The sequence below is a fragment of the Botrytis cinerea genome, chromosome 11 (genome assembly GCF_000143535.2).
Source record: "Botrytis cinerea B05.10 chromosome 11, complete sequence".
Taxonomy (NCBI): Eukaryota; Fungi; Ascomycota; class Leotiomycetes; order Helotiales; family Sclerotiniaceae; genus Botrytis; species Botrytis cinerea.
This window is the reverse complement of record NC_037320.1, coordinates 1,583,190-1,595,116: the sequence shown is the minus strand read 5'-3', so window position 1 is coordinate 1,595,116 and position 11,927 is coordinate 1,583,190. Positions and strand designations below refer to the sequence as shown.

At 45.1% G+C, this 11,927-nt stretch overlaps 6 protein-coding genes across 7 annotated transcripts; 3 read left to right on the top strand and 3 right to left on the bottom strand.

The window, feature by feature from the left end:
• Nucleotides 1-294: 294 nt before the first annotated feature.
• Nucleotides 295-2,387, bottom strand: BCIN_11g04300 (hypothetical protein). The gene is made up of 4 exons (XM_001558458.2): nucleotides 2,275-2,387; nucleotides 2,079-2,209; nucleotides 1,215-2,016; nucleotides 295-1,164 (listed from the first exon to the last, which is right to left on the bottom strand). Exons 1-4 carry the CDS (start codon nucleotides 2,335-2,337, stop codon nucleotides 448-450), a joined length of 1,713 nt encoding a protein of 570 aa, XP_001558508.1. The 5' UTR covers nucleotides 2,338-2,387; the 3' UTR covers nucleotides 295-447.
• A 195-nt stretch (nucleotides 2,388-2,582) lies between these two features.
• Nucleotides 2,583-4,444, bottom strand: BCIN_11g04290 (hypothetical protein). Its single transcript, XM_001558459.2, has 2 exons — nucleotides 3,901-4,444; nucleotides 2,583-3,846 (listed from the first exon to the last, which is right to left on the bottom strand). The coding sequence occupies exons 1-2, from the start codon at nucleotides 4,180-4,182 to the stop codon at nucleotides 2,815-2,817; spliced, it is 1,314 nt and encodes a 437-aa protein (XP_001558509.1). The 5' UTR covers nucleotides 4,183-4,444; the 3' UTR covers nucleotides 2,583-2,814.
• A 245-nt stretch (nucleotides 4,445-4,689) lies between these two features.
• On the top strand, nucleotides 4,690-7,024 carry BCIN_11g04280 (hypothetical protein). Of its 2 annotated transcripts, XM_024696010.1 has the most exons (5): nucleotides 4,690-4,820; nucleotides 5,381-5,403; nucleotides 5,467-5,736; nucleotides 5,783-5,894; nucleotides 5,949-7,024. In XM_024696010.1, exons 1-5 carry the CDS (start codon nucleotides 4,798-4,800, stop codon nucleotides 6,562-6,564), a joined length of 1,044 nt encoding a protein of 347 aa, XP_024551812.1. In that variant the 5' UTR covers nucleotides 4,690-4,797; the 3' UTR covers nucleotides 6,565-7,024. The 2 variants fall into 2 exon arrangements, with proteins under 2 accessions (XP_024551812.1, XP_001558510.1); XM_001558460.2 differs by having other exon boundaries at nucleotides 5,381-5,736.
• Nucleotides 7,025-7,333: 309 nt separating this feature from the next.
• On the top strand, nucleotides 7,334-8,262 carry Bcgos1. Its single transcript, XM_024696009.1, has 3 exons — nucleotides 7,334-7,466; nucleotides 7,523-7,636; nucleotides 7,691-8,262. The coding sequence occupies exons 1-3, from the start codon at nucleotides 7,401-7,403 to the stop codon at nucleotides 8,192-8,194; spliced, it is 684 nt and encodes a 227-aa protein (XP_024551811.1). The 5' UTR covers nucleotides 7,334-7,400; the 3' UTR covers nucleotides 8,195-8,262.
• Nucleotides 8,263-8,295: 33 nt separating this feature from the next.
• Bcatp10 lies at nucleotides 8,296-9,463 on the bottom strand. Its single transcript, XM_001558462.2, has 2 exons — nucleotides 9,082-9,463; nucleotides 8,296-9,026 (listed from the first exon to the last, which is right to left on the bottom strand). The coding sequence occupies exons 1-2, from the start codon at nucleotides 9,420-9,422 to the stop codon at nucleotides 8,321-8,323; spliced, it is 1,047 nt and encodes a 348-aa protein (XP_001558512.1). The 5' UTR covers nucleotides 9,423-9,463; the 3' UTR covers nucleotides 8,296-8,320.
• Nucleotides 9,464-9,629: 166 nt separating this feature from the next.
• Nucleotides 9,630-11,666, top strand: BCIN_11g04250 (hypothetical protein). Its single transcript, XM_001558463.2, has 2 exons — nucleotides 9,630-9,853; nucleotides 9,906-11,666. The coding sequence occupies exons 1-2, from the start codon at nucleotides 9,697-9,699 to the stop codon at nucleotides 11,189-11,191; spliced, it is 1,443 nt and encodes a 480-aa protein (XP_001558513.1). The 5' UTR covers nucleotides 9,630-9,696; the 3' UTR covers nucleotides 11,192-11,666.
• The last annotated feature ends 261 nt before the right edge of the window (nucleotides 11,667-11,927 follow it).

The following is an 11,927-nucleotide window of genomic DNA, read 5'->3' as shown; positions in this document are numbered from 1 at the left end:
TCTGACACCCCCCGAAGGAAGTTTTTTCGAATCACATTCTCTATACAACTAACCTTTAAGAGTTATCCTGTATTAACAGTTCGGTGTAAGAAGAGAATCAGAGAAAGACCGAGTACATGCAAGTAAGCGAAGTTCGTTTATTTAAATTTGAGGTTCCACTCACTTGCTCATCGAAAAACATTTCAATTGTAACACGCATAGATAGGAGAGGCCGAAGAATGAGTTTGACCTAAACGTGAACGTGAACGTGAACGTGAACGTGAAAGTGAATAATATATCAATTAAATAAATGTATGCTCCTAGCCAATCTAGTTTCCGAATTCCTATGCCATGCACTAATACCCATAACCCGATAATCCTACCCAACTGTTGCAAAACTCATGTACAGCGAGTGACTCTGTACTTCTTCTATCCTGTTACAAAAATGAATAATCAGCGAAGACACCGTTACCACTTCGGCCCCGCACTACTAGCTCTCCTCTCCCTCTTTCCATTGTGCCCGTCATTGGCTACACTCCCCCTTCGCCTTAGCCCCCCCGCCTTTCTCCTTCTTACAATCTGATATCCTCTATCCAACTCTGTCTCCACAGCACACCTGACTTTGAGTGCTCCTACAGCTGGCCACACACTTTTTTCTCCCCTCAATGTCCAATAGTCTAGACTGTCCTGGGTAGGTGTCTCGAGAAGGCGGATGAAATCGCCTACGGACAGAACTGGAACTAGTGTTACGGATGCGGCCGGTATATGTTCATCTACCAAGAACCTGCGAATAGATAGGGGGAGAAGCTGCAAAGAATCGAGTTGTTGTAGTCGATGATGAATTTCCATGGTTATGAGACGTAATAGGCCACCCGTTAAAGAGGTACGCCCACCGCGAGTGTAGAGGCGAGAGGGGCCGTGCATGTCAGATTGTAGAAAGGGGACAAGATAGGGACGGGCCTGAGAGACGATGAAATGGTTCACATTGAAGAGCTCGGCGATGCGAGAGAGGGGCGAATCGCGGTCAGTATATGAAGCGTGGGTCCAGGGGTGGAACGTAGCATCTGCGGCAGCGGACCAGGGAATTATTTTACCGGTCAGAGGATCTTTGCATTTTAGGGTTACAGAAGACCCGTAAAGAGAGGGAGTTGACGCATTGGATGCTAGGGCTGCAGACCATATCAACTACTTCGGTTAGCAGTGTTTGATTATGAGAATGAAGAGAGTATACGTACAACGTTTGGTGCTGTGAGATAGTTAAGTAGATTTGGTACTCCTCCCTTTCCACTCGTAGCCACCGTAATGTTCAAGACTCTCTTGGTCTTATTATATGCCTCTTCAAATGTCAAATCACCCACGTTTGCCCGCACACATTCCTCTAGTACCTTCACATCCAAAAAGTACCCTTCCCTGTAAAATCTTTTTACTCTCCTGGTTAATGTATCCCACCACCCACTCGTACCCTGAAGTCCTTTTTCTTTTCCCGCAAAAGCTGATAGATCAATACTCTCTCCATTCAAAAATTTTGGCAGCTCATCTTCCGTGTGGATTCCCACCAATGCTGCGATGAGCGCTCCCGTTGCAGTACCCGTTACAATTCGGGGTAATAAACCCCTATTAAACAACGCTTTCACAACTCCCAAATGACATAGTCCAAATATCGCTCCGCCCTGTAATACCAATGTACTTCTCCCAAAAGCTTGCCGAGTGTCATGCAAAAGATCCAGCTTCGCCTGACTGCTAAAGCCCATCACCGCTCCATTGTTCCCATCAGCGCCGGGTGTCGTAGGCAATTGAGTCACATCTGCTACCGCTTGTGCGACTTGTGTAATATAATCTTCGATCAAGAGTTTCGTCCCTGCAAATGCGCGATTGAAAAGCCGAGGAGCGGATATATTCCCCAGGTTACGTACAAGACCAGATCTCAGCAGATTGACCAGTTGTAGAATATCTCCTTCTTCGCGGGCTATTATGATTGATTGCAATCGCTCGTGTATCAATCGATAATCGTAGTACTTGGACGTAGGATTCTGGCGCCTGATTGCAATTCTGTTAACTATTGTTCACCGCATATACAGAGGGTTCTGGTGTGGACAGACCATAAGTCATTCCCCAACAAAACATCTAATTGAAAAGCAGCTTCTTCCCATTCCTCATATGTATGAGCATCTTGTAAAAGATCTGACCACAGTCGTACGGGCTTCTTTCGAGTCATCCATTGCATGAACCTCTATTTGTGTCATCATTAGCATTGCTCGGTTTACAATATTCGTAACAAGCTATCATGCTCCTTACTCTTTGCCAAAAGTATATGACCTCCAAGAGCATGCTCCATATTCCCGATAAAATTCCAGTCATGTTGAGAGTATTCAATATCTCTCAGACCTGAACTACATATTTGATTGTTCGTGTACAATGTTGACAGTCTATTTATTTACGAAAGAAGGGTTCTAACAAGAATGAGGATTAGCATGTGACGATTTCCCCGGATTGTCAGGGATGAAGCTTTGGCCTGTCTTTATGCAAGAACACACATGAATTACTAGGGAGAGATATCAACAGCTTTCACATAAAGATAAAAATGTTCTTGCTAAATTGATCTTTGAGTCACAACGATATTGCATGTAGTATGGCCCTTAGTATTTGAAAACATACACATATTTTAAAATGCATGTGTGCCAATACCTTATCCTTGTGTAGTGAACGCTTGAGTTAGCTATTGTACAATCTGTTGGAAAACGCCGGGTATGTTATGGAACAACAGGAAATGCCTTTCGAAATGCCTGGTATATGAGCGCAATATCTACGGCCACTATTAAACTTCTAAAGTTGAGCTCATTCATCATCGTCATCCTCAATAACGTTACGCTTTCTCCTGTTTCCACCAGCTTCTGCATGTGAAGCTTGAACGATATCCTCGTCATCCAGATCAGCTTCGGCATCTGCGTCAGCATCACTATCTTCGGCAGGTTTTGACGTCTTCTGCTTCTTGTGTCTGGGAGCTTCATCACTCTCATCAAGGATTTCTTCTTCATCGTCGTCTCCCCCACCTTCCTCAAGTTCCTCATCGCTAGATGCCAAAAAGTCATCCTCTTTGTCGTACTCATCTTCACGATTTCTACCACGAGGAAGGTCGTCGTCGGAATCATACTCTGGTCTACGACGAGGACGCTTAGCTCCAGCAGGTTTACGTGGCCCACGACGTCCAGGGCGACCATCTAAATCGTCCAGAGTAAGACCTGCACCTACACCCACACGACGTCCAGTTGATTGACTAGCTCTGTCAAGCTGAGCCTCCCGACGACGTTGAGCGCGCATACGTTCCTTTTCTGCCATTTCTGCTCGCTTCTTTTGAAGTTCGGGATCTTCATTTTTGACGATCATATTTAGGCGTTTCTTTTCACCTCCTTCTAGACCAGTAGCTGCAGTAAGATTCTTCTTTAATCTGTTCAGAGCATCATCTTCGATAGATTTGTTGGGCCTGACTGTGTACTCGTTGGTCATATGTCCTACAACAACAAGAATTTGAGATGTAACTGAAGGCGAAGCCATGTAACTATGTGAATCCAAGACTTCGTTGTATTTACTATCCTTAGCGGGCGCAAGAGGTTTGCTCTGTAATTCGTAATGTTGATCGCCAATAGCTAGAGTGGCGCTTCCATCGCTCCAGGTGTATATGTTCGTATTACTTTCGAGTTTGCCAGAATCTGACTTGCGATAGCGGATTGTTGATTCGGCAACGTTCCTGGCAGAGAAATTTGCGGATTGGGTAGAGACATGGTGATCGGAGACGGGGATCTCAAAAGTCTCAGGATTGTATTCTCGAGGCTCAATTCCAAAGAACTTGGGAAGGCGAAATGTATGGAACTGTAGAGTTATTAGCTACGTGCACAAAAGATGATTATAATGAGGCGCATTTACTTCTCCATCTGAAGGTCTCGGAACTGGATGTCTGAATATATCAGCCTCGAGAATTCGCGCATTTCGAGTATCTTCCGCCGGCAACTCTTCCTCATCGTCCCTATCAGGCACTCTATCATCGCGCCCCTCATCATCTCCCGAATCCAATTCTGCGTCACTCAACACTCGGGGTGGTGGTGGTGCGGTCTCTGGCTCCTCATCAGGAACATCTCCAAATAGATCATCCTCCTCATCAACATCGGAGATGTTGTTCATAACTTCATCTTCTGAGTTGGACGCCATCTCAAGTGGTGTGTGTATTTATGGTTGTAAAATCAAAAATGTCCACCAGGTAAATCGCGAAATTCCGTCGTATCGTAATTCGTAGACTTCGCGTAAAGCTAGATGCTAATATAACAGAAGCTTTGATAGGTATCGTTGAAAGCGACGTATCGTAAGTAGAATCGAATCAATTGGGATCAACAGAAGAAGGCCCTATAATTTGTACGTGCTCAGTGAATCGTCTTCAGTACAACACCTCTTTTGTTAGCTGTACTAGACCATCAATTGGTGAACGAAGACGCATCAAAGATCTGATACAAGTGGAGGATACAAAGCAGCAAGCAAAATAATGCAAGGGCAGCAAGATATGATACACCGCCTTCTCGGATTGTTAACCAATGATCAAGGAAGTTTTGGATAGAGTGGACGGAAGAACATTAAGGAAGAAGCCGACGCTAATCTAAGACTTCCTAGCTTTTCTGTTTGTCTCCTATTCCTACTTGATATCAAATACAAACCACAATCTTCGACTACCTCTCAACTCAACCACCCTTTGTTTTGAAAGTCGACTTTACTGGGCTACCTTGGTAACTTTTGAGATTCGATAAATTGTCTGACTTTGAAAGATTCAGCAATATGTCAAACTTGTTTTCAGGAATGTACGTGGTCGGAATTTCTTACTTGTCATTTTGGCTGTCTTGTGATATTTGGAGCTCCTGTGGCGATACTTGATTATTTGGCCACTTGAATTCACTAGTGGTGAAACGCGGGCGGGGGAAAATGTCCAATTAATGGAGGGTATTTCATTTGGGGTGTAGTGATGTGAGAAGTTGGCTCATTGTCACCGCCTTGGAAGCTTTATACCGGCCCAATCGACCTATCAGCAAGCAAGCTGCTTGGAGTTAGTTGTATGATTTGATGAGAAACTTCAACAAAACTCTCCTCTGGCAATCTTATAAGTTTGGCCAGGGCAGCTTTTCATCGGCAAGGCAACCATTCTGTCTTCCAAAAAATGATAACCTCAACATGCGTTTATTCGACCTATGGCATATCTGCTCCCCAGATTTGCCATTGATGCATTGAGCTGTTCGTATCTGCTATTTTGCGTCTTCCTAAAACTTTCCATTCGTTCTTGCTGTTCTTCAAGCTTGATTTTCATTCTACCTTTTGCTTCCCGCCAACTTGACAAAGAACATTGCTAACAATCTTGTGTTTGTAGAAGTGGCCGCTTTCGTGGCAGTGGTAAGAGTTCTGGCGCAAAGAGTCCAGGTGGACTTAACGGAGTTTCGCCAACCTCTCCTACAGGCAATTCACCCGTCAATTCTTCGTCCCCTGCCAGCATGGCACCCCGTGTCTCGCCACTCCCCAACTCGCCTTCGCTCTCACAAACCATGTCTGTGGATGATCAGCAAGCTCCCCCTACAGGCAATGATCCACTAGCCGTCTACAACCTTCCTCGTCCGAAGCCACTCTGGCTTAATAATGCTTATGCTAAGCACATTGTTAAGGGTAATTTTATGACGTTGTCTGCTCGCCCAAAGACAGTTGAGCCTGGAGAGTGGATTGCCCATCAAGGTAAGACAATGAGGAGAAGCTAACAGTCTTGTGCTAACAATCGTAGTGGTTGAGCATTATCGCATCTTGTGGAACTTTGTTCGGGTAATTCATGAAAAAGAAGAAGATGGTAACACCATTTGTAACCCCCAGACTTGCCCCCGCATGTCTGCTGGCGCGTAAGCCTGCATTTTCTAAGATCTACCAATTTGATATCTGATTAGTTTTACTAGAAACCACTCTTTCACATGGTTGAACTCCCGTAGAGAGCCTGTCGAAGTACCGGCCCACGAGTACATCTCCCTCATGCAGCGCTGGATCTCTGGAAAGATTGACAATACCGCCATTTTCCCCACTGATCCTGCCGGAATTTCATACTGTCACAACAGTGCCGGCCCTGAGATCGCTGGCTCAACTTATGCTTCTGGTGGAGTCAATACACCTGGCTCAAACACACCTATTCCTGCTGGCCCAACCACACTCTCAACCTCTCTATCTCAACTCGCCGGAGCCGGTGACTGGATCGGCAAGAGCAGTGGATTTCCACAAGAATTTGTTGATGTGTGTCAAACCATCTTTAGGCAAATGTTCCGAGTCTATGCTCATCTCTACTGGGGACACTTCATTGAGCCTTTCTACCATCTTAACCTCGACAAGCACATGAATAGTTGCTTTAGTCACTTTGTTTTGACAGCAACCGAGATTGACATGCTAAAGCCACATGAATTGGAGCCCATGCAGCCATTGATTGACCTCTGGGCCGCAAATGGAACATTCCCACCTGAGTCTAAGGCTTACGCTTGTGCAAATCTTAAGGCTGGAGAGAGACTTCTTCAAGCTGCCGGTTAACAAGATCGGTGCAGGTCATTACAAGCATACAGGCGTTTAGGAAAGCGATTTGATAGAATGGTTCATGATGTGCTTGATGATTGCATATGAAAGCTTTTTATTTTTGCTAGACATCTCAAAGATTGATGGCATGGTTCCGCGTGGTTATGGGCTGGCGTTCCTGTTTTGTGAAGAGAATAGTGCCCAGGTTTGCAAACTTGATTTTCATAGTAAATTCCATCTAGCATTGCACAGAGAATGATAAATATTACTTAAAATATTCGTGACCTTCTCAGCGCACATTCTAGCTATCGTTACGGAACTTGGGCAAATACTCTCTACGATGCTTCGCTTGCATATGTACAAAGACAAGAATGAATAAGCCACAGCAGACATTTCAGGATCCCTATAGCAGGGCGCAAAGGCCGAGAAACCGGTATTTGAAACTAGATCAAATAATCATTATTTCGAATTGGGAACAACGCAAATATTTACAAGCTTTAATTTAGATCCCATGCACCTACTTAGATATCTTCTACATTGTCCATGGCTTAAAATTAGAATTGACATTATAACAAAGCATAAAAACTGTAAGTATTCTCAAGGTGTAGTTATACTTGAGTGATATGCAGAGAACTTGTTGTAAATACAGAAAAGGGTAATCTGACGAGCAAGCAAAATGATTGGCTCATTTGATGATGATGGCTGCGACTCGACAAAGAAGGGGCGGGCCGCCTATTATCCGGCTTCAGCGACGTAACCCAGCATCACAAAATAATAATAATGCGCCGACAGTAAATGCGGTAAATCATTGCAAAGCAAACATACATCCCAATTTATATTTCAACTTAGGAACGATGTCTACATCCACTGGGACTGGTTGGGCACAGCTTCGTCAACAAGCTAGGTCGTTGGAAACACAAGTAAATTATACATACCTCCCAATAGCTATCTCCCACGAAACTAACGGCCCGAACAGACAGAAACACTATTCCATACCTACTCACAATTCTCAGCCGTTTCCAATATTCCGCCAAAACCTTCAGAAGATGAACGATCCACGGAAATGAAGCTACAAGAGATTTTAGAAAAGGTGAATAGATCCTCACTGTAAGCTCAAGAACTTAGTCTCACACTTACGTTTTAGAGAGAAAACCTGATATCCCAACTCTCCCGCCTCCTCGACAGCGACTCTTCCCTCACAGCCTCTGCAACCCGCCAAAATAATCTTACCCGTCACCGAGAAATCCTCCTCGATCACCGTCGCGAACTCTCGCGCATTCGTTCTTCCATCTCCGAAGCCCGTAACCGCGCAAACCTACTTTCAAATGTGCGATCTGATATCGACGCTTATCATAGCAATAACCCAGAAGCCGCAGAGGCGGATTACATGTTGGGAGAAAGAAGTCGTATCGAGAATAGTCATAATATGACGGACAGTGTGCTGAGCCAGGCTTATGCTGTTAATGAGAGTTTTGGGCTACAGAGGGAAACGCTGGCCAGTATTAATCGGAGGATCACTGGGGCTGCAAGTCAGGTACCGGGATTGAATAGTTTGATTGGGAGGATCAGCGCAAAGAAGAGAAGAGATGGAATCATTATGGGCAGCTTTATCGCATTTTGCTTCTTGATGTTTTTGTACTTTATGTGAGGATAGGATAGGACGGTGCATTTTACGGCAATGAGAACACAGGCACGGCGTTTGGAGTGGAACGGTCAGAGATATGACCAAATTGTTATACAGTGTAAGAATGGCTTATGGGTATATTCAGGAATATCATGCTTGACTTCCAGCTTTTGCTGCATCTTCATTACCCCCCTTTGCAGCAGCTTTCCCCGATTGCTGTGCACTATGTTCCAGTCTCTTTTGCACGAGGGGTACTTTAGCATCCTCCAAGAGTCGAGAAACGCTCTTGACCAAGACATCCTTCTCGTATTCCTCAGCAGGACCACTGCCCGCCCACCTAATCTTACAGTCCCCATCTAGGATGTATGTGTATCCGACCTTACTATTTAATAGACCTATAGCATCTTTCATCTCATCCGTGAGACCTTTCTGGACCACAAAATATCTCTTCCACATCCATTCTGGCAGCTTTTTCCTTAAACTCGACCGAAAGAACTTGATGATCATAGCTTTCAGGTAATTCTCCTCGATGTTGATATGTACCATTTGCGCCAATCCCTTGTTATTTCTCACCACCTCATGTAAACCTGGGTTGCTCTTCTCAGATGCAAATGTAGCTGCCTGGTTCTCTGCCCATGCACCACTGAATACGGACACAACTGATACCTTGCCCTCCAGTATAGGTGTTGTATTTTCATATAGGGTAGAGTCTGGCTCTAAAGTTCGGCCGCTTAAATTAGGAAAATAGAGCGCGCGATCGGCTTTAAAGATTCGGGGAGGTGCTAGGAAGGATTTTCCTTTGTGATATTTCATATTACTCCATTCTCTGTAATATGGTTTGGCCATTGCCGCAGTCCTGGATCCTTGATATTAGTGACCTGCACACATCATTTTATAAAAGGGGGGCTCACAGTTTCTTGCGCTTTTCAAGATGCTTGTCCCAATTGACGAAGTCATCTCTTCTTTCTTTGATTGACCTATTGTCCACTCCACTATTCTGACCTGCTCTCGGTGGGTTTGGAAGTCCAATTGCTCGGTCCAAAGGTTTGGGCGTGAAATTTTCCACCCTCTTGCCCGAAGCTCTTGGGGCTTCATCTAGAACTGAAGGGGTTTCTGGCACCGGTGATGGCGTCTCTTTCTTTTCGTCCCATCGTCGATATGTAGTGGTAAATGAACGCCATTGGCATAGCATACATGCTGAAGCATCTAACTGCTTCCTTGCGGATCGTATCGGCAATCGTGTAAGGATCATTTTCGTTATGATAAGGGGAGTCGTGCGGGAAACCTAGAATCCCCGCTAGCAATTCAGCATGCGCGCCTGAAAGATTCTCTTTACCCCAGAATTTATTTTTTCCCCAGAAATTCCCGAGCACGGATAAGCCGCCGATAACCGAAATCCCCAGATTGTTACCTCTGCAAATGTCATGAATGTAACTTTCTATTCCACAAAATATGTAAACATTGCAACTTTTTTTCCCCTATCACTATCGAAAATTGTATGAGCTCCTGAGTTAGACTTGTACAAGATGCGCTATAACTTCTATTCTAGAGTGTTGAGCAGACAATGGAACGTCTATCAAGGTCTCAATCTCCCCAAAAGATGCCCAACCACATACAAATACTTCCATGCATCTGCGAAGCGATCAGCCATAAAGCCATTTATGTTGGCAGACATTGGAGAAGGTCAGAAGATTGAAATAGTCAGATGAAGCTTTCTTACTAATAGATATTTCAGGAATCAAAGAATGCGAAATTATACAATGGTTCGTGGAACCAGAAGCTCGGGTGGAGGAATGGGACAAATTATGTGAAGTGCAAAGTGACAAAGCTTCGGTTGAAATCACCAGTCGGTTTTCGGGTGTCATAAAGAAACTTCACTATGAAGCTGGGGATATGGCACAAGTGGGGAAAGCTCTCCTGGATATTGATATACAAGGGGAGATCGAACAAGAGGGCGCGAGTGCTGTTGAAGGATCAAGTGCCGGCAATGACTCTAAAGCCCAACCCGTGGACAATTCAACAACGGAGTATAAAGTAGATGTTCCAGGTGCCTCTCAGCCAGCTGCCGAGACTCGATCCTCTCCATCAACTCCAAAAGGAAAGCATGCGTCATTGGCGACACCAGCAGTAAGGCATCTTACAAAAGAGTTAGATGTCAACATATTAGATGTGACAGGTACGGGGAAAGACGGCCGCGTACTTAAGGAAGACGTACATCGGTTTGCAAAAGACAGAGACGGGGCTCCGTCAACAACTCAGGAGCCCTTCATAAAAGCAGATGGGGGGCCTCAAAAGGAGTATACTACTTCATTAACGCCTGTTCAACAGCAAATGTTCAAAGTCATGACGAAGTCTTTGGCCATACCTCAATTCCTCTACACCGATGAAATTGACTTCACGAAACTCTCCCAAGTACGAGGCCGTATCAACAAACAACTGGCAAGCTCTCCCGTCAACGGGGTTGCTAAGCTATCCTACCTTCCCTTCATTATCAAAGCTGTCTCTTTGACTCTCAATCATTACCCCATCTTGAATGCTCGGCTCGACATTGATCCCACCTCGCAGAAGCCCATATTAACAATGCGTCCCCAACATGATATCGGCATTGCAATGGATACTCCCACAGGTCTCCTCGTCCCTGTCCTAAAACACGCACAGTCCACGTCTACCCTCCTCAATATAACTCAATCTCTCACCAATCTTCAATCCCTTGCCTCAAGCTCTACCCTTACCTCCTCTCACCTCTCCGGTGGCACTATAACCATCTCCAATATCGGCAATATTGGCGGTACCTACCTCTCTCCTATCATCGTCGACTCCCAGCTCGCCATTCTCGGCATCGGCAAACTACGCACCATCCCCGCGTTCGACGCTCACGGAAATGTCGTTTCAAAACAAGTTATTAACTTCAGTTGGAGCGCCGACCACCGCGTAATAGACGGTGCAACCATGGCCCGCGCAGCCGAAATGGTCAGAGGATATATCGAAGATCCAGAAACCATGCTTTTACATATGAAATGATGCACTGTTGTACATCCAACGCACATGACATCATCTCATCATTCACGTCTTGCATACATTTAGGCGCAGCAAAAGCGGCTGAGGAATTCAAGACCACGAGATCGTTCTTCGCTTCAGCTCACAAGATCTCATTCCATACTGCTTTCTGCATCACCTTGAGATAGTTGACAGAAACACAACATACGCATAGACCGTGATACCATACCCCACGGACATAAGGATATATTTTTGCCTCCTTCCAATTGGGTAAACAGAATCACAAAGTATGATTTCACGTTGATGAATTAGGCCACCGCCTCAAAAAGTAACGGACTTGTTACAAATGACTGCGTTGCACTCGGTGTTTAGAGAGGGGGTTCGGGCTCAGCTTGGGGGTTTCTTTGGAATGGATGGTAAGTTTTGCACTTGCGAAGCTTGCGGAGATTGCGAGGCGTTAGCGTAGCATACAGAAACAATACAAGAAAACATGCCTGCATACAAACATAAAGTGAGAGACTTCATTCATTTCTTGGCAGGTAAGCAACAAGTAACATCGTGTATGTCTCCAAACCCCTTATAATACCATCATGCATGCACGATTCAATCAGCCTTGTCGTACGACACAATGCGTTGTCCGACTGGGGTACATGAAGCTGATTTCCTGGGGTCGGTCGCTACCCCGCATTCGCATGAGGATAATTGGCAGATCAGGGGGATGGTGTGTGAAGATTCTCCCGACAGTGTGCATCAACAGAAA